Source organism: Nomascus leucogenys, chromosome 6, assembly GCF_006542625.1.
Source record: "Nomascus leucogenys isolate Asia chromosome 6, Asia_NLE_v1, whole genome shotgun sequence".
In the NCBI taxonomy this organism is placed as follows: Eukaryota; Metazoa; Chordata; class Mammalia; order Primates; family Hylobatidae; genus Nomascus; species Nomascus leucogenys.
Genome location: NC_044386.1, coordinates 98,271,510 through 98,291,672, shown reverse-complemented (window position 1 = coordinate 98,291,672; position 20,163 = coordinate 98,271,510). Strand labels below are relative to the sequence as shown.

Here is a 20,163-nt window from a genome sequence, read left to right as displayed (position 1 = left end):
AGGGACTGTACATGTGAAGCTCGATCAAGGTTGGCTGTGGCAATTTTTTTGGCTGCTGCAGTATCTGACCCACAGCCACCTTCAGGACAGCCTCATCTTTCTTTACCAATGCTACCTACAGACCCCAATTTATCAGTGTTCTCTCCATGCTAGACTCAGACCTGAGTCCTAGAGCTTGGGTGGGTCTGTCCCAAGGATAGCAAGACAGGTCCCTTTTCACCCCATTTTCTTTCTTCTTTCTCTCTCTCTCTTTCTCTCTTTCTTTCTTTCTTTTGGAGATGGAGTCTTGCTCTGTCACCCAGGTCAGAGTGCAGTGGCACAATCTCAGCTCACTGCAGCCTCTGCCTCCCTGGGTCCCAGAGATTCTCCTGCCTCAGCCTCCCTGGGGGCTGGGATTACAGGCATGCGCCACTATGCCGAGCTAATTTTTGTATTTTTAGTAGAGATGGGTTTCACCATTTGGCCAGGCTGGTCTCGAACTCCTGACCTCAGGTGATCCACCCGCCTTGGCCTCCCAAAGTGTTGGGACTACAGGCGTGAGCCACCACACCCAGCCTCCACTGTTTATTTTTAATGAGATAATACATTGGAAATACTGAGCAAGTACCCAAGGCACATTCATTCATTCAACAAATACGTCTTGAGTGCCCATCATGTGCCAGGTACAAGATGTGTCACTGGGGCTGTAAGAGGAAGTTCACATAGACCTGGACCCTGTCCTCATGGAGCTTGTGGTCCTGTGAGGGAGACAGACATTAGTTAATGAAACCATTACCTTGTTGCCTATGAAGGAGCAATGGAGGGAGGTGCTAGGAAAGACAAGTTCATAGTGCTTTGGGAATGTTAGATCAAATAAAAGCTCCCCAAAGGACATGACGAGGGGTTGAGGGCAGGAGAGACGATAGGAGGTAACTTGGGGAATACAGATGGGAAGATGTTCCAGGCTGAGGCCACAGCATCTGCAAAGGCCCTGTGTTAGGAAGAATCATGGGATTCTAAGAGAAGGACAGAGTGGTTGGAGCCAGAGAGTGAGAGGGAGGCAAAGGGAGGTCAGAGAGGAAGGCAGGGACCAGATCCAAGAGGCCTGTTGGCTAGGCTGGGGACTTCTGTCCTTTTCCTGGACAGTGAAGAGCCACTTACTGCTTTAGGCAAGGGCATGTCATGATGGGGTTTGCATTTCAAAGATCGATGGTGGAGCCACTAGGCTGCAGGTGGTCTGGAGGGGCCGCAGAATATGGGGACACTCGTAGGAGACCTCAGCAACTGAGCAGACAAAATGATGATGGCAACCTGGACGAGGCAGTGGTGTTGGAGATGGAGAGAAGAGACAGAGTCAGGCAAAACTTGGGAGGCAAAATTGGTTGGTTGTATTGGAGAAAGGTGGTTCAGGGCTCCCGGGCTCCCAGCCTGTGTGTGGAGGTGATGGTGGCACATGATATTGCTGTTTATCTTCCCCATTTCTGACCTTGGGTTCTGAGAGTGTCATTCATCCCCATAATCAGGGGCTTTGGTGCCCTCTTAACAGTGTTTGTTTGGTCCCTTCCTATTTGAATATTCTTTTTCTTGATGCATTGCTAGAAGCCAACTCACAACTGGCCTGTTCTGCCATCCCTGCCCTCTGGGAACCTGCCAGCTGTCCCCAGTCATGGGCTGGCCTCTTTTTAGTTCTGAGGGAATTTTAAAAGAGCAGATGGCTTTCCCCACCCATTTCCCCTCACCTTGGCTTATCTTCCATCTTTGGGGATAGCCCCGTATCCTGGGGCTCAGTAGGGAGCCCCATGTAGCCATGGGGACTCTGATAGATGTGCACACCTGCCTCCTTGGCCCCATGGCTGTCAGCCCCGGGAGATGGAATAGCAGAGCAGTGGGGAGGCTCCATAGGCCCATGCCTACCCTCACTCTACCCTCTGGGCCCTGCCCAGGTCTATGCCTGTTTGGAGGGTGCACTCCTGGATGCTGATCCTGGCATCCCCAGGTCAGGAGGGCATTGCTGTCATAGCCCAGTGGCAGCTGGAGGACTAGGGCCCTGAGACAGGCCAAGAAACCAGCATTTGGAGGTCTAAGCTGCCGTCACTTGTGCTGGGTGGGCATGGAGTTGGTACTTGGAAGCAGATCCCAAACTGATGCTCAGGAGAGGCTGCAACTCTGGGAAGGGGCCTTAGAGGCCTGTTGTCCTCTCTAGGTTCTGCTGCTGCCGCATTGGGGCAGTGTGTGTGAGGTGTGGGGACACTCATGCATTGGTGTACATGCATCGCCTGTCCACTGTGCAGCCTGTGTGCACCAGTGTGAATGTCCCTGTGTGTGAGCATGGGTGTGCATTGCCCTGGGTGGGCGGGTGGGTTGGGGTGGGCATTGGCTGCTTGTATCCTTCATCCTGGTGACAGCCTGACCCCCCCATCTCTTGGGCAGGTGGCTGGCCTGTTTCATGACCCCAGCATTGGGAACCCCATCCACATCACCATTGTGCGCCTGGTCCTGCTGGAAGATGAGGAGGTGAGCGGTCATGTGGTCCCACGCTGCCCCGCAATGGCTTCGGCTCCCAGAGCCCTCCTGCCCCATGACCTGTGCTGCTCTGTATGGAAGGCCACAGTGAAGGCCTCCTTGGCCTGGACCGTGTCCCCTGCCACCCCCTGGTTCCTGACTGACTCTCTCTCAGCTCCCAGGTCCCCTGCAGGAGGTTCCTACAGGAGGGGTGGTCAGGCTGGAAGCTGGATTGGTGCCTGCGGGCCTCCCACTGCCCTGCTGGGCCTCTGTCTCCTGCCTTTGTATGAGGGAGAATTGGGCCTGACCTTCTTGGAACTCAGGGGAGGCATGAGCAGTCACTCTCTCTGCCCCCAGGAGGACCTAAAGATCACGCACCATGCAGACAACACCCTGAAGAGCTTCTGCAAGTGGCAGAAAAGCATCAACATGAAGGGAGACACCCACCCCCTGCACCACGACACCGCCATCCTGCTCACCAGGTACCGCCAGCTGCAGGAGGATGGGAGCCTGCATCTCAGGGAGGTGCTTCCCCGCCCTGCGGAAGAAGCCCTGGTGGAGGAGGGGGCCGTGCTGTCAGGGAGCCCCATTGAGGAGAGTTTGCTCACCTTTGGCCCAAGGCTGGATTCTGTCCGCACTTGGGGAGGTCTTTTTATTTTGAAATAATTGTAGATTTTCATGCTATTGTCAGAAATAACAGAGAGAGGGCCTGTATGGCTTTCATCCTTTTCCCCCAGTGGTAACATCTTGCATGATTAGAGCACAGTATCCCAACCAGGAAACTGACACTGATACCATCCACAGACTTACTCAGATCTCATCAGTTCCACACGTACTTCCCTTTGTGTGTGTGTGTGTGTGTGTGTGTGTGTGTGTGTGTGTGTGTGTATTCAGTTCTTTGCAGTTTCATCACTGTGGGTTCACCTACCCACCCCCACAGTCTAGATACAGATCTGTCCCATCAGCAGGATGTCTCGTGCTACCCATTTATAGTCACAGCCACCTTCCTGCCTCCTCACCTAACCTCCGGCAACTGCTGATCTGTCCAGAGGCAGTTATTTTCCCTCTGCTGGACTCTGGCAGCGTCTGTCAGCACCCCTGCTGGATAGTAACCAAAATTATTCTGTGCAGGTCTGTGCTCCCCAGGGCCAAAGAAATGCCCAGCGGGTTGTGTGTGAATGAGAGCATCTGCTTCCCAAGCGGCCACTGTGCTGGCCTCATGTCATAGAATGGTGGGAGGGACATCCTTTTCGCTTGGGATCAATTCGGGGGGTCCCTTCCCTGGCCTTAGCTCAGGTGGGCCTGGCACTGGGCCAGGTTAGCCTGAAGGCCGCTTCTTTGCCTGTGCAGGAAGGACCTGTGTGCAGCCATGAACCGGCCCTGTGAGACCCTGGGCCTGTCCCACGTGGCGGGCATGTGCCAGCCGCACCGCAGCTGCAGCATCAACGAGGACACGGGCCTGCCGCTGGCCTTCACTGTAGCCCACGAGCTCGGGCACAGGTACTGTGCCTGCCCCCATTGCTACACTGAGAGCTGAGCTTCACCCTTGCAGCCTGGGGGCACCGGGTATCCAGCCTGTGGGTCACAAAGTCCAGGGGAAAGGAAGCTCTCTGGAAAAGGAGCCCTGACTGTCTGGCCATGTGCTGCCCCTGCACTGTCCGCTCCCCACAACCAGGCTGCTTCCCTGTAAAGCAGGAGAGAGGCCTGCCTGGGCATCTCTAGGACTGGCCTGGAGGGAGTCTTATTTAAAGGGGAGTTGTGATGGGCCAGAAAGTCATTGTAGGTCTTTGGCTGTCCCTCCCCAATGCCCTCAGTGCTGTATTTTTTACTCTCGATCCCCGTCCCTGTTCCTGTTTGCTCTGTGGCCTGGGCCAGTGCCTGCCCTCTCTGGGCCCCTGTGTGCTTCCCATAGATTGAGGGGTTTGGATTCAGTGATGTCCAAGTCTCCCTCCATCTGACACTGCTGCCTGAGGCTCCTGTCTTCACGGGCCTCCAGCCACCTGTGCCTGGGCTGTTGAGCTGGCGAATATGGCAGCATCTTAGATTGTCCAGCAAGCCATCAAAGGCAGGCTCCCAGAGGGTTCTGTGGGTCAGAGCTATTGGGGTCATCCATTCAGACGTCCGGGTTTCGTGGGTGATGGCCGTGCCTGCAGGACCTTGAAGCTGCTTATGGCTGCAGAAAGAATAGCCTGCCACAGTACTGCAATTTCCTGGCTGTGTTACTCTGGCTAGTTCCTTAGACTCTCTGAGCCTCCCTGTGGGTAATAATGAGAACTGAGTGAGATTGTGTTTCTGAAAAGTGCTTAGCATGGCCCCTGGCACATAGCAGATGCTCAGGAAATAATTTTTCTCGTGTCCTTCCCAAGGATGGTCTCTGGAGACCTTTCTGTGATACAGCAGCTCAGATCCCTTAACTCAAGTGCACAGCCTTGGGACAAGGACCTGTGAGTGGGAACCGCTGTCAAACTATTCTTGAGGCCAGTGAGCTTGCAGGGGCCATCACGGGCCCACATCTGTGCCACCTGATTTGCCATTGCTGGCCGGCCCCCAGGCAGGGGCAAGGCTGCTCTGGTTCCCTGGCCCTCATTTCAGGCTGGAGCAGGAGCCCTTGGGATACTAGCTGTCATACCCTCATTTTACATTCAGGAAACTGAGGCTCAGAGAGGGGAATGTGACTTTCTGCGGCCATTGGGTGTAGCCATTGGGTGGCAGAACCAGCCCTGGGAACTAGGACTGTGCACCTCGTGGGTGTCCAGGGGAGGGCAGGCTGGCAGCCTCCCGCCGGCTCACCCGCCCCTGGGGCCTGTGCTCTCACACAGTTTTGGCATTCAGCATGACGGAAGCGGCAATGACTGTGAGCCCGTTGGGAAACGACCTTTCATCATGTCTCCACAGCTCCTGTACGACGCCGCTCCCCTCACCTGGTCCCGCTGCAGCCGCCAGTACATCACCAGGTTCCTTGAGTAAGTCCCCCAGCCCTGGGCCCCTATGCCTTGATCCATGAGGTGAAGGTCTACTGGGAGAGATGCAGACAGTCATACTGCAGGGCAGGGGTAGAGGGAAGCAGAGGGGCACCTGGCAAAGATGTGGTGCTGGCGTCCCAAATGTCCTCCTGGAATGAGGCTTGAACTTGGAGGAGGAGCGAGAATTCACACATGTGCAGAAGGGAGAAGAATGGTGTTGTCGGTAGAGGAAGCCTGAGAAAGGCCTGCAGCCGTAAAGGAGCGGGAGAGCTTTCAGGGAAGAGCAGAACCCTGAGCAAGGCTATGGGAGCCAAGGCTGAGTAGGAAATAAGGCTGGAGAAGGCGAGGGCCGGCCACAGTGTCCAGTGAGAGGCAGGAAGAAGGGGCCATTAAAGGAACTGAAATACGAAGTTTTCTCCTTTTTTTCATGTTCTCTTCATTTGTTCTGGTGTTTTTGTTGTTTTTGTTTGTTTGTTTTTTGAGACAGAGTCTCGTTCTGTTGCCCAGGATGGAGTGCAATGGCATGATCTTGGCTCACTGCAACCTCCACCTCCCGGGTTCAAGCGATTCTCCTGCCTCAGCCTCCTGAGTAGCTGGGACTACAGGCGTGTGCCACAATGGCTGGCTACTTTTTGTGTTTTTAGTAGAAACGAGGTTTTGCCATGTTGGCCAGACTGGTCTTGAACTCGTGACCTCAGGTGATCCACCCACCTTGGCCTCCCAAAGTGCTGGAATTACAGGCATGAGCCACCATGCCCAGCCTGTTCTGGTGGTTTTTTTTTTTTTTCAAATTTGCTATTTAATATTCTAAGTAAGAAAAAGTTTTAAATTTAAATTATTGGCATAAATTGTACCATTCATCTTTATTTTGTGCAGTGCCAGTTTTAAATGCAAATAGAAGAGTATAGCTGACCCCAGAACAACTCAGGGGTCAGGGGTGCTGACTCCTGTGCAATTGAAAATCCACGTATAACTTTCAACTTGCCCAAAACTACTAATAGCCTACTGTTGACTGGAAGCCTTACTGATAACATAAACAGTTAATACCTATTTTGTATGTTATATATAATATATACTGTATTCTTACAATAAAGTAAGCTAGAGAGAAGCAAATGTTATTGAAATCATAAGGAAGAGAAAATATGTTCACTGTTCATTAAGTGGAAGAGGATCCTCATCCTCTTCATGTTGAGTAGGCTGAGGAGGGAGGAGAAAGGCAGGGGATGATCTCAGGGGTGGCAGAGGTGAAAAAAAATCCACATATAAGTGGACCTGTGCAGTTCAAATCCATGTTGTTCAAAGGTCAGCTGTATTAACTTGTATGCAGAGTCACTGAAATTATGCAATTCGTCTTTTGTAGCTCATATTTACCAGAGGATGAGATAGAATAAAATTATCTCAACTGTTTTCATCTCACTCCTTGGTATGTGCACATTCTACCCAGGCTGTCTACCTTTTCTTGCCAGTGAGGAAGGAAAGACTGAAAGGAGAAGGAACTATGGGGCTCTCTTTCTTCCCATGTCTTCATTTTCTGCATAGCGATTGGCTAATACAGGGGTGTTAACATGGGTAAGAAAGGATGATGGGGCTCCTTGGTCATTGTCTTCTTTCTGCGTTTGAAGTAAGTCTGGTTCAAATGGAAAATGCAGCCTCTGGGCCTGTCAGTGTCCCCCTGTCCCTTACTCAGTTGTTGACATAACATGTTTATCATCTGATTGCTTTAAGTCTCACCGAACTCCTACACATTATAGATTCTGAGCTCATGGACCAAAGTAAATGTGAGATGCAAGTAGGGCAGCAAGGAACGGTGGACACAGACATTGCCTGTGTCTCCTCTGCTCAGATACAGGCTCCTTTGTCCCATCAGACCGTGCTTACTGGCCAGGCGTGGTGGCTCACACCTGTAATCCCAGCACTTTGGGAGGCTGAGGCGGGTGGATCACTTGAGGTCAGGAGTTCGAGACCAGCCTGGCCAACATGGTGAAACCCCTTCTCTACTGAAAATACAAAAATTAGCCGGGTGTGGTGGCGGGTGCCTGTAATCCCAGCTACTCGGGAGGCTAAGGCAGGAGAATCACTTGAACCCAGGAGGCAGAGGTTGCAGTGAGCCGAAATTGCACCACTGCACTCCAGCCTGTGCCAGAGTGAGACTCCGTCTCAAAAAATAATAATAATCATAAAATAAATAGACCTTGCTTACAAGGCACAAGGTCAAAGATATGAAGAATTCAAGATGGCGAGCCGGACACAGTGGCTCATGCCTATGATCCCATTTCTTTGGGAGGCCGAGGTGGGTGGATCACCTGAGATCAGGAGTTCAAGACCAGCCTGGCCAACATGATGAAACCCCCTCTTTACTAAAAATACAAAAAATTAGCTGGGCATGGTGGCAGACGCCTGTAATCCCAGCTATTCAAGAGCCTGAGGCAGGAGAATTGCTTGAACCCGGGAGGTGGAGGCTGCAGTGAGCCAAGATCGTGCCACTGCACTCCAGCCTGGGCAACAAGAGCAAAAAAAGCTCCCTCTCAAAAAAAAAAAAAAAAAATAGAAGATGGCAACAGCAGAGCATTGTACACCTGCCCCACTTCTCCCCACCCTCCATTGCTTTTTTCTAGGCAACCACCTTCAAACTTAACACTGTTAGCTTTTTCTTGTATTTACTTTCCTATTTCCAAAAAGTATTGCTAGACTCTCATTTATTGATTTTCCAGTTTAGATATTATCTGGAAGGTTGGGATTTAGCACCCTTGCATCACTTCCTGTACATACATCTGTCCCCTCACCTTTCATCCCAATTTAGTGTTAACATATTTGGATTAAGTCCATATTCCTCATTTTCATTATTATGGCTATAAATCTTGATGGCTGAACTAAGTGTTATCATAAGATGGCATTTCTTTCTTTCTTTTTTTTTTTTTGAGAGGGAGTCTCACTATGTTGCCCCAGCTGGAGTACAGTGGCGCAATCTCGGCTCACTGCAGCCTCTGCCTCCCGGGTTCAAGTGATTCTCATGCCTCAGCCTCCCAAGTAGCTGGGGTTACAGGCACCTGCCACCCCTGCCCAGCTAGTGTTTGTATTTTTAGTAGAGATGGGGTTTGCATGTTGGCCAGGCTGGTCTCGAACTCATGACCTCAAGTGATTCACCACCTTGGCCTCCCAAAGTGCTGGGATTACAGGTGAGAGCCACCGCACCCCATCTAGATGGCATTTCTTTTTAAGAACAAGTTTTTTATTTGCTTGGTTTTCATTGCTTCTCCAGGCCTTCCAGATCCTTTAATAGTTTTAAAAGTTGTCTCTTAATCCAGTTTTCCCAAAGGTAATCCCTACCAGATAATCCAGCAGTTCCCTTCTTTCTTGGACCCTCCTCCAAACTTCCCTCTGTCCTCCAGTTTAGACTGGATGCTTTCTAGGCCTGCCCCAAAGTATTCATGGAGGGTCTTCCTGTTTCTTGGATCCCATGCTACTTTTTTTATGGGGAGGTACCTTTTTTTTTTTTTTAATTTGTTTTGGTGGAGCACATCCTCAAGCAGCTTTCTGAGAAAGAGTGCATGGAGGTAAATGGTTTGCCTGTCTCAAAGTGTCTTTATTCTTCCCTCACATCTGATTGATATTTTGATTTGCTATCAACTTCTGGGTTGGAAGTGACTCTTCTTCAGAATGTTGAAGGCATTTTTCTGTTGTCTTCTAGTTTCCAACATTGCTCTGAAGAGGTCCCATACCATTGTGATTTGAATGTGACCTTTTAAAAAATCTGGAAGCTTTTAGGACTCTCTGTCTTTCTCTTTTTGGTGATTTTAAATTTTACAATATATGCCTTGGTCTATTTTAATTTGAGGGAGCACTCATTGGACTGTTTTAATCTAGAAACTTGTACCCTTCAGTTCTTGAACTGTTGTTGTATTATTTATTTGATAACTTTCTCACATTTTCTCTTTCTGGAACCCTTAATATTCAGCTATTCTCTCACTTTCTTATTTTTAAACATTTTACACTTTTTCATCTCTATTTTCTTTTCTTTTCTATCCTCCCTTCCTCCCTACCTCCCCTCTCTCTCCCTCCCTCCCTCCCTTTCTCTCTCTCTCTCTCTCTCATCTTTCTTTCTTTCTTTGAGTCTCGCTTTGTTGCCCAGGCTGGAGTCAGTGCCACAATCATGGCTCACTGCAGCCTCGAGCTCCCAGGCGCAAATGATCCTCTTGCCTCAGCATCCCGAGTAGCTGGGACAACAGGTGTGTGCCACCACACCCAGCTAATTTTTTAATTTTTAATTTTTTCTAGAGATGGGGTTTTGCCGTGTTGCTCAGGCTGGGCTTGAACTTCTGGACTCCTCCCTCAGCCTCCCAAAGTTCTGGGATTACCGTCGTGAGCCAGTGTGCCCAGCCACCTCTTTTTATTTTCTAGGAGGCATCTGATTTATCTTTACTTTATAATCTTTCTATTAACATTTTCATTTTTTTATTGTACTTTTAATTTCTTAAACTTTCTCATTCACTAAATACACATTGCGTGTCTCATATCTGAAATACTTAGGGCCAGAAGTGTTTTAGATTTTGGATTTTTTTTGTTTGAGTATTTGCATTATACTTAGCAGTTCAGAATCCCCAGTCTGAAAGTCCAAAATCTGAAGTGCTCCAAAGATCATTTCCTCTGAGCGTCACGTTAGTGCTCAAAAGTTTTGGATTTTGGAGCATTTGGATTTTGGGATTGGAGATGCTCAACCTGTGCACCTTTTGATCCTATTCTTGTTTCATGGGTACAGTATGTTCTCTTATCTCTGTGAGGTTATTACTTACATAGATTTGACTTTTTTCTTCTGTTCCCTGAAATGTTTTTCTTTCCTTTGGGTTATTTTTAAAAAATATATTTGTTTCATGTTAACAGTTTCCTTGGCCAGGCACAGTGGCTCACACCTGTAATCCCCGCACTTTGGGAGGCCGAGGCAGGCAGATATCTTGAGGTCAGTAGTTCGAGACCAGCCTGGCCAACATGGTGAAACCCTGTCTCTACTAAAAAAAAGATACAAAAAGTTAGCCAGGCATGGTGGCTGGTGCCTGTAATCGCAGTTACTCAGGAGGCTGAGGCAGGAGAATCGCTTGAACCCGGGAGGCCGAGGCTGCAGTGAACCGAGATTGTGACACTGTACTCCAGCCTGGGCAACAGAGAGAGACTCTGTCTCAAAAAAAAGTTTTCTTAAAATGCATTGGCTGTATTTCATGTATAGCAAGGAGATGCAGAGATACTCATTGTGCAGTTTGTGGACTTGGGCAGGACTTTTTCCAGGTCACTGCTGAAGGACTGGTTTGGACGGGGCTATTTCGGGAAGATCCTCTAATGTCAGTATCTGAGGTCATTTTTCTGAGTGATTCAGTTTCCCGAAAGGGATCTTCTTGACTTTTCCTGGGAGAGTATGTCTGGCTGCAGCATTCCAGCATCCAAGTGGGGAAGGGGCGTGGCATGTTTCTTACCCTTCAATGTGTAGACTTTTGCTTGTCCCCTTTCCTCTGTAGGTCCTTCTGCCTTGGGCCTTCATGTATGTCCAGCATTCCTGGGCCAGAGCCTCCTGGTTCACCCTCTCCAGGGAATGATCCCCAGCCCTCTGCTGGGTGGCAGGTGGCTGTCACTTGGCTACTCAGGGTTGGGGAGGGAATCTAGGGTCTGATCAGTTCTTACAGACTTTCAGCCCCACTGTCTTCAGCCCTCCTGGCCCTAAGGCCCTGAGGGGTCCCTGGAAACTCCATTCCTGAGCCTTTCCGGGCTTCTCCTTCTGGGTGGTTCCTCCCTGCAGGCATCTGACTCTCAGCTTTCATCACTCTACCAAGTCAGCTACTGCCTGGCCATCTGCTTCCCAGCTTCCAGAATCTTGTTGACATCCTTCATTACCCATCATCAGCCGTTATGGATTTATGCCTTGTTTATTTCCTCTACTGTCATCATAGTGGAGTCTTGGAAGGGAGCATCGATAAATCTGTCTGCTCAATGTGCCATGTTTTTCTAGAAGTCCACTCACTGTGGGGTTTAATCAGGGATGTGACCAGGTCCATTAGGGATGTAAGAGCAAGAATGCTGGCCTCCAGTGGAAGAGGGATTACTGGGGTGGGGAGTGGGATTGAAAGCAGAGAAGAGTTTTCTTTGGTGGTTAGACTGGCCATGCACAGTGGCTCATGCCTGTAATCCCAGCACTTTGGGAGACTGAAGCAGGCGGATCCCTTGAGGTCAGGAGTTCGAGACCAGCCTGGCCAACATGGTGAAACCCCGTCTCTACTAAAAATACAAAAATTAGCTGGGCATGGTGGTGCATGCCTATAATCCCAGCTACTCGGGAGGCTGAGGCAGGAGAATTGCTTGAACCTGGGAGGCGGAGGTTGCAGTGAGCCAAGATCACGCCATTGCAGTTCAGCTTGTGCAACAGAGCAAGACCATCCTGGGGGAAAAAAAAAGAACCTAGACTGTGGCCCAGGCTTCCACCTGTGTTGGCAGACAAGTTATATTATCCCTTAAGCCTCAAAAAATGGACATGATGATGGGCCTGCCTTGTGCATGTGATATGAGGAATAAGTGAGAAAACATGTGCAGTGGTTAGCGCAGTGCCTGCCACACAGTAAGCATTTCACACACGCTCATTACTATTCCTTCCACTGTTACCAAGTGATAGATGGGATGGACTTGAACCAGGGAAGTGGCCTGAAGGTGGGGAGGAGGGTGTGTCTCCTTCCAGAGAGAGGCAGAGAATGAGAGAATGGCTTCAGAAAATCAGAATAGTAGCTGCCCCTGCAGCACCCCCAGGGCTTGTTCCCAGCTGCCCTGACCCAGGGTGCCGCCCAACACCCTGGCATTAGGACAGACGGACAGACAGACAAGTCTCTGTCCTCATTCAGCTGCTGGAATGCTTGAGGGACTTGGCTCGGGGCCTGGGGTGAGGGTGGGAGGACAGGGTGAGAGTCAGAGCCAGCCGGGGCCTCCCAGAGCCTTGGCACTGGGGAGAGCCAGACAGAAGCAGAGCAATACGTGCCTCCCCAACGGAGGGGTGTTTGGGGGGAAGAAGAATCCCTTCTTCCCAAGGTCCTTTCACACTTTCACCTTTGCATCCTGGGAGTCAGGCAACAGGGCACTCCCAAAGCCCAGGAGGTGGAAGGAAGAGGGTGTGCAGAGGTGGGGAGGGTGGCAGCAGCCTGTCTCCCAGCCTGCAGCATTTGGCCTCCTTGCTGGGGGTGGGACAGGAGAGAGAGGATGGGCCCCACCCAAGCAGGCTGGGGGACAGAATGAGTGAGATTCACCAAAAGTGCCAAACGGTCAGGCAGTGTTTCTAGGACTTGGGGGCGTCTCAGAGGCACTCACAGACCACCCTCTCATCCTGGCTGGTCCTGAATTCCCTTGGCTTCCTGCATATAGATGCTTATCCAGCCAGGCAGACCCATGGGGCTGAATCCAAACTCGTTCTTGCTGTGTCCACAGACTCCATGTCCATCAGGCCCTGTGTGTGGGGACCGTGGTAAAGGAGACAGACCTCCAGGTGCCTGTCCTCCAGGCCCTCACACCGGGGGGAGATGGACAGATGACAGTTGGGGATGATTGGGACTGAGGCACGCAGTCCTCGTGGGTCTGTAGGAATGGGGAGAGAGCCAACAAGCCCTCCTGGGGTCAGGAACAGTGATTCGGAGAAGGAGCCTGCCTTCTAAAGGCCGACTTCCACCCCGAGGAAGAAGGGTGCTGCTGTAAGTGGAGGGCAGGCTGGGCAGAGGCCGGGGCCATGCGAGTGTAGGGTGGGGCAGAAGCACCCTCAGGAGGTGGTGGGGGAGTGCTGGAGGGTAGCTTCTGGAGCTTGTCCAAGAGGGTTGACCTGAAGAACTCTAAGAACCTTTCCGGGCTGACAGGTGCTTTAAGGGACTCTGGGGAGAGGTCACAGCATTTCACCAGTGTCAACTTGAACCCGGGTGGGGAGGAGGGGAGGCCCTGGTCCCTGCTTTCCTCAAAGCCAGCTTTTCTACAGGGAGAGAGGCAGGCTGGGTCACATGTGGGGTCCTTCACCCCATGGACCCCCCATTCAGTGACTCCATGACCAGATCCCGGGGTGGCCAGGGGAGCGGGCCCACAGGTCTCTCCTGTCAGTGGTGGGCAGTTATTTGCAGTCTCAAGGTGAGAGTGAGGCTTCTGACCGGAGTCACCCACTGTCTGCTTTGACCTCTTGTGGGACTGCCCAGCCCCGCTATAATTAGCTTAAGGAGGGGCGTGGAGGGGAAGGGCTGGCGGCTTTGGGGATCCGGGTGTGTCAGCAGCGCAGAGGACCTGGCAGTGAGCCTGCCAAAGGAAGGAAGGGCTGGCTGCCGGCCGCCTGCATGATTTTTCCCAAGAAGACACTGCTATTTATACCCCTGTAGCTTGGGATCAGCCTCTTGTAGATGAGGATGTGAAGGCCCAAGGCCACACAGCATCTACAGCCAGGCAAAGAGTAGAACTTGGGTTTCTGACTCCCAAGACAGCACCGCGGCCTGTTTCTGGCAGTGGATTCTGTGAGGGTCGCCTCATGCTCCCGACTTCTCCCACACACCCAGGGTGGGCTGAGAGGTTGTTGTGGCTTCAGCCGCCCAACAGCAGGCCCTCAGGAGCCACATGAGCAGCAAGTCAGCACTGGGTCAGCCAGGAAGCAGAAGGGCTGGGCTGCAGCCCAGGGACTGTTGGTGCTGGGATGAGGCGCATGGGACCCCTCAGCCCCTGGGTCAGAGGACCCCCTGGCTGGGATGTGTGAGCCCCCAGTCTACCTCCTCGGGCCACGGAATGCTAGCGGGAAGGAGGGAGCCCAGGGCCAGCTGAACCCACCACCCCCCGCTGACACTCAGCCCCGGGTAAAGGCCCAGGGAGGCTCAGGGAGCCCCAAGCCACAGGAGCACTTGGGACACTCCTTTCTCCCCGCCAGGCCTCGGCTGCCATGGTTTTGAACTTGTATTTGGGGTGAAGTATTTGAGGCCAGGCTCGTGGTTGAGTGGGAGGAGCCCTGCACTGGGGGCAGCCCAGTGAGTAGACACAGCCTGGTGCAGGCAACCTGGGCCTGGCTTCAGATCCTGGCCATCACATCTCTCTTATGCGACCCGGGGCCAGTGACCTATGGGCCCTGAGTGCATGAGGGGAGATGATGGTAGAGTCTGCCCAGGATGTTGTGAGGAGCAAAGGAGAGGGTATGCCCCCAGCACCCTGGACCAGCCTGGCACGTGGTCATCTTGGGCACTAGGACTGCATCCAGCAGCTGCTCATCTGCCAACACCCATGTTAGAGGATCTGTTTCCAGCCAGCATGGGCAGTCTGGGTGATTCCAGGAGGATTCCAGGGTTCTCAGTAGAAGTCTGGTTACCTTGGCTTTCTTCTCCGCAGCTCTGGGCAGGGCCAGGGGCCTGTCACTGGTCAGGGGACTTAGGAGACCATGCAGACACCCACTCCACCCTGGGTCTCCCAGCTGCCAGGCCCCCTCCTCTGAAATCTGAGCTTTGGGATTCCATGGTCTGATCCAGCCTCCAAGCCTCTCTCCACACCTGCCTTCAGCAGTCTTGGCCCTGTTTCCTGACCCTTTCGTGTTTTCCCAGCCTCTCCACATCTCGGAGTGTCTCTTTCTCTCCCTGCTGGACTCCAGGATCCATCACCTTTGCCCTTTTTCCCTGTGCGACCCCCCGCCTGTCCCAATCAGGACTGTATGCTCATCCTGGCCCTCTGTCCTGGCGCCACCTGCCCTCAGGCCACCCAGACTGGAGAACTGGAGGGTTTGTGCGTCCCCATCTCCTCTGCCTGGCTAGAGGCCCCAGTTCCCACAGGTCCTGCCTCCCTCCATTGCTTCTGCCCAAGTCGTAGCTGCCTGGGTCATCCCCAGCCCTGCATGTCTGCGTGGCTCAATTCTCCCCAGCCACTGCTGCCCCCAGAAGGCCCCAAACCTTCCTCCAGTTCCTTCAGGACAGCAATGAGCCATGGGCAGGGTGGTCAGCATGCCAGGGCACTCCTGTTGCTAAGCTATAGTGGTGCCCGCCTAAGGTCCAGCAGGGGCAGCAGGCTGGTCACTGGTCCCAGAAGCAATGGCATGCCTGAGGGTTGTACAGAGTGAGGCAGGGGCAGAGGCGGGTGCCAGAAGGGCCTGGGCTGCCCTCCCCAGGGTCCCTGCTTCCGTGCTCCCTGCCTCATGGTGTTGTGTCTGGGCAGCCTTGTCTTTGCCACACCACAGCAGCAGGAGTATGTGGTGGATACAGATGGCACCTGCTTGTGTCTGCCAGTTTCCCTGCCACTGCTGCCAGGGAATGCCAGCTGGAGGAAAGCAGGAGTAGATAGGGTATGACAGAGGCCGGAGGCCAGCCCTGTCGGGGGGTAGGGGAAACGGGACAGGCACAACTGCCCTGGGTTCTCTCCCAGGGGAGAGGCTACTTTCCAGACCGCCCTTCCACAGATGACCCGAGGTCTCTGCCTGGGTGGGGCCGTTGGAGGCTCTGTTGTGTCAACTGTGATGTGATGTTCTCCGGATCCTTGTCGGGCCTGGCTCCAGGGTCTGGGCTCAGACACAGAGGCTGCAGGGTCAGAGAGCAGGGCCACATGACGGCTTGGCGTTCCAGGAGGCCTTCTGAGGGAAGGGCCCTGGCAGCGTGTGCAGAGGCCTGGGATTGGGGTTGGGGTTGTTTAGCCAGCTGGAGTGCCTAGGAGGTGAGATGAGAGAGGCCGGGAGGGCCTGTGCTGCTGGCTGCAGGTGGAGGATCGGCTGAGCCGAGCAGGGAGGCTGGAGTTTCCTACAGTTGCAGGGCTCTGTGCCCCCTCCCACCTCTCCTCCTCTCCCGGCCCCACCGAGGCTTCTCCGATGGGTCTCACAGGCTGCACCCCCCTCCATCCTCCCGTCCCATCTCTAGCCGTGGGTGGGGCCTGTGCCTGGACGACCCTCCTGCCAAGGACATCATCGACTTCCCCTCGGTGCCGCCTGGTGTCCTCTATGATGTGAGCCACCAGTGCCGCCTCCAGTACGGGGCCTACTCTGCCTTCTGCGAGGACATGGATGTGAGTGGGGCCGGTGTGGGTGTGGGGGTGTGGGGACCCGGCAGGAGGGCTCAGGGGACAGCTCTCACCAGCCCGTGGATGCCAGCCTGGGAGGAACCTCGCCTGGCCTGGGCTGCGCCCCCGAGTGACACTGTGAGACGTCAAGTGGCCTGTGGGAGAGGCCAGGAATGGGCGGCTACAGACCCAGCTCTGAATTCTGGGTCAACCATGGACCAACTGTGACCCTTCAGACAAGTCCCTTCACCTCTCTGGAGCTGGCTTATAAGAGGGAAAAGGAAGCCCTGTGGGGAGGGTCTGTTTATCCTGGCGGAGATCGCCTGAAGTGATCTTCTAATGGGAGTGATTCCGGAGAAGGGGCTGGGTCGGGAGAGGTGTGGACAGCTGGGGACCGCTCTGAGCAGCGCAGCCCTGGGCGCCTCACACCACCACATAGTCAGGGGAGGAAGGTGGGAGCAGACACACAAGAAGGGACCTCTGGGGGTCTGTGGGCCCCTGCCATGTGGAGGGGTGCCCAGGGGACCCTTGGGGACAGGGAGGGGGGCAGGGTGGGTGGCAGCACGGGGCAGGGTGTGAGGGTATGGCCCATGCCCTCCTCCTTGCAGAATGTCTGCCACACACTCTGGTGCTCTGTGGGGACCACCTGTCACTCCAAGCTGGATGCAGCCGTGGACGGCACCCGGTGTGGGGAGAACAAGGTAGGGGATGTCCCCAGTCCCGGCGGTGGGTGTGTGAGATGCCAGACCTCCTACTGTGACCGGGCCCTGGGGTCAGCCCCGGCTCACAGTCTTGCTTGTGCTTGTAGTAGAGCCCCGCACTCTCTGCAGCCCAAGCCCCCGCCTGCAAAGTGGAGGCACTGGGGCCAGGACTTGATTCCGTGATTCCCCAGGGTGTCTTCAGCTGAGTCAGCACGTGGGCTGTTTTACTCCCCGCTCAGCTCCTCCCTGTGGCCTGGGTCACAGATGATTGTGATGATTGCGAGGGGGCCTCTCTCACCTTCCATCCTTCCCCTCTGTGCCTTTCGCAGCCTTCCCACCCACCTTGTTCTCACTAGGGTGAGGATGACTGGATAGGCTTGGGGTGGGGGGTTGGCTCTACCTCCATCTGTCTCGGTAGTGGTGTCTCAATGGGGAGTGTGTACCTGTGGGCTTCCGGCCCGAGGCCGTGGATGGTGGCTGGTCTGGCTGGAGCGCCTGGTCCGTCTGCTCGCGGAGCTGTGGCGTGGGCGTACAGAGTGCTGAGCGGCAGTGCACGCAGCCTACGTGAGTGTGGGGCCCAGAGTGCCCTGGGCAATGGGACAGAGGGACCCAGACAGTCAGCCGATTGCAGGAGCTTGGTTCTGTCCCAGCCCCTGGCTCTTGGAAGTGTCCTGATAATGGTCAGTCCGAGTGTCCAGGCCACCTTGAGTCACTTTCAAGGAGTGTTCTGGGGGCTGACAGGATCCCCACTGCTGACCCCTTTGCAGAGAGGGGACACTGAGGTCCAGAGACTGGAGAGACGCATCAGAGGCCACATGGCAAAGCAGTTGCTGGCTGGAAGGAGGCAGGAGAGGGCAGTGGGGAAAAGCATGGGCCCCGGACCTTAGATGGCTCAGGGTTCGAATCCCCTCTTCACCCCTTCTCTGGGCCTCCGTTTCCCCATCTGTATAATAGCGATGCCCATCCAGTAAAGCTGTAGTCAGGGGCAAATACAGTTTACGTAGGCCAGGCCCTCAGCCCTGCAGCTCATCTGTAGTGGGCACTCAGCAGGAGTGGCTTGGTGGCCTCAGAGGCACAACAAGGGTCTGAGATGAGACGGAGCAGCTGGGAGGATGGGACAGTACTGAAGGGGTGGCCTGAGGTGAGTGACTTCACCTTTCTGGGCCTCTGTTTCCCCATCTAAACGGGGAGGTGTGAAGATCTGGTGAGACGCAGAGGCCAGTGGTACTGTAGACCGAGGCACTACCTGGCTGATCTTCACTTCAGGAGGCCACCCGGGGCAGGCATGGGGTTCACAGCCAGCCCCACCCAGGGCCCTGCACTTACCCAAGACTGGCCTGTGCCCCTCCCTGCCTCCTGGCCTTCAGGTCTGAGCTGGGTGGGGGCCAGCGACCCTGGCCTAGATGCGGAGGATTTCAGGAGCTGTGCTCAGTCAGACCTTTCAGCTGGCTGGGGCCCTGGGCGCTTCCTTTAGACCTGGGCTGGGGGTACTGCCACCAGGAGGAAGGCTGAGGACTCAAGGGCTTGTTAGGATGCTGGTGTCATGGGCTGGAGACTCGGAGCAGTCCTTCCAGCCAGTGCCAGTCATGCCTGCAGCTTGTCCCAGCTTCTCAACAGCCCTCTGCAGAGGCAGCCCCAACCCCACTTTATACATGAGGAAACTGAGGCCCAGAGGATGGCCGAAGACTTGCCCACGGTCACACAGCAGGTTGGGGGCAGAGCTCAGGCCTCCTGCTGCCACCTCCCCGCAGGTCCTTACAAACAGGGAGGGTGTGTCTGGGCCAGAGGGTGGGCAGCCCAAGGGAGGGGAGCAGCGTGCACAAAGCTGGGTGGCAGGGATCTCGGGGTGTGGGTACAGGAGGAACCTGCTTGCTCTGGGCTGTGGCCATGCAGCAGCACTCACTGGGCCCTCACTGGGGCCCACCCCGGTTCTCCCCACAGGCCCAAATACAAAGGCAGATACTGTGTGGGTGAGCGGAAGCGCTTCCGCCTCTGCAACCTGCAGGCCTGCCCCGCTGGCCGCCCCTCCTTCCGCCACGTCCAGTGCAGTCACTTTGACGCTATGCTCTACAAGGGCCAGCTGCACACATGGGTGCCCGTGGTCAATGACGGTGAGTGCTGCCTCCCATGGAGACACTGAGGCTCAGAGGGCGGGGGGGTGTGGGTCCAAGGTTACCCTGTGATGCAAGCAGGAGGCCCAGTCTCCACCCTAAGCCTGGGCCGCTCCCACTGTCCCCTGGGGCTGCTGCTCACCCCTAGCTCCCCAGTCCGCAGCCTTGCAGATAGCTACCAGCCCAGCCGGAGCCTCCAGCATGTTGGTGCTGCTTGGGAGCCTCCAGCCTGCTATGGATGTGTGTCATGGAGGGGTCTTCCTGGTGGCCTCCATACTCTTGCCCCAGCTGTTGCTGATGGCTCTTCTACTTGGGCCCCCAGTGAACCCCTGCGAGCTGCACTGCCGGCCCTCGAATGAGTACTTTGCCGAGAAGCTGCGGGACGCTGTGGTTGATGGCACCCCCTGCTACCAGGTCCGGGCCAGCCGGGACCTCTGCATCAACGGCATCTGTAAGGTGTGCCTGGTTAGGAAGAGGCTCTCCCATCACTGCCTGCCCCCAGCCCCACTGGCGGGCCCCAGGTTCTCTCCTGGGTCCCTCCTGGTCCTCCTCGGGCCACCCTCCCCATGCTCTACCATCAGGCTTCCCAGCCTCTACCCTCTATGACCTCTAAGGCAAAGCCCCTACCACGCCTCCTGGCACTGGGGACCCTCCCAGTCAGGCCTTGCCCCTCTGTGTCTCCTTGGATGCCTGCACCAGCACCGCCCCAGCCAGGAAACCGGAGCCCAGGCAGTGGCTTGACCTCTTGCTGGCTGGCTGACCCCAGGCAGTGGTTTGCTCCCTGATAGAAGGGGTTAAATGAGGTGGCACAGGTGGCATGAAGGGCTCTGAGCCGCGAAGAGTAGCCCTCAGTGTTTGGTAACAATTTCTATTATTTTTAATAACAACAATGGCCTCTCGTCT

General features: G+C 54.5%; 1 protein-coding gene across 1 annotated transcript in view; it reads left to right on the top strand.

Moving 5' to 3' along the window:
• Positions 1-20,163, top strand: part of ADAMTS7 (ADAM metallopeptidase with thrombospondin type 1 motif 7) — a 52,924-nt gene that overhangs the window by 18,381 nt on the left and 14,380 nt on the right. The window contains exons 5-13 of the mRNA XM_030813835.1: positions 2,410-2,493; positions 2,839-2,963; positions 3,832-3,981; positions 5,301-5,444; positions 16,310-16,454; positions 17,057-17,149; positions 17,568-17,713; positions 19,091-19,260; positions 19,583-19,716. Coding sequence (XP_030669695.1) covers positions 2,410-2,493; positions 2,839-2,963; positions 3,832-3,981; positions 5,301-5,444; positions 16,310-16,454; positions 17,057-17,149; positions 17,568-17,713; positions 19,091-19,260; positions 19,583-19,716 — 1,191 coding nt within the window. The remainder of the gene's footprint in view (positions 1-2,409; positions 2,494-2,838; positions 2,964-3,831; positions 3,982-5,300; positions 5,445-16,309; positions 16,455-17,056; positions 17,150-17,567; positions 17,714-19,090; positions 19,261-19,582; positions 19,717-20,163) is intronic.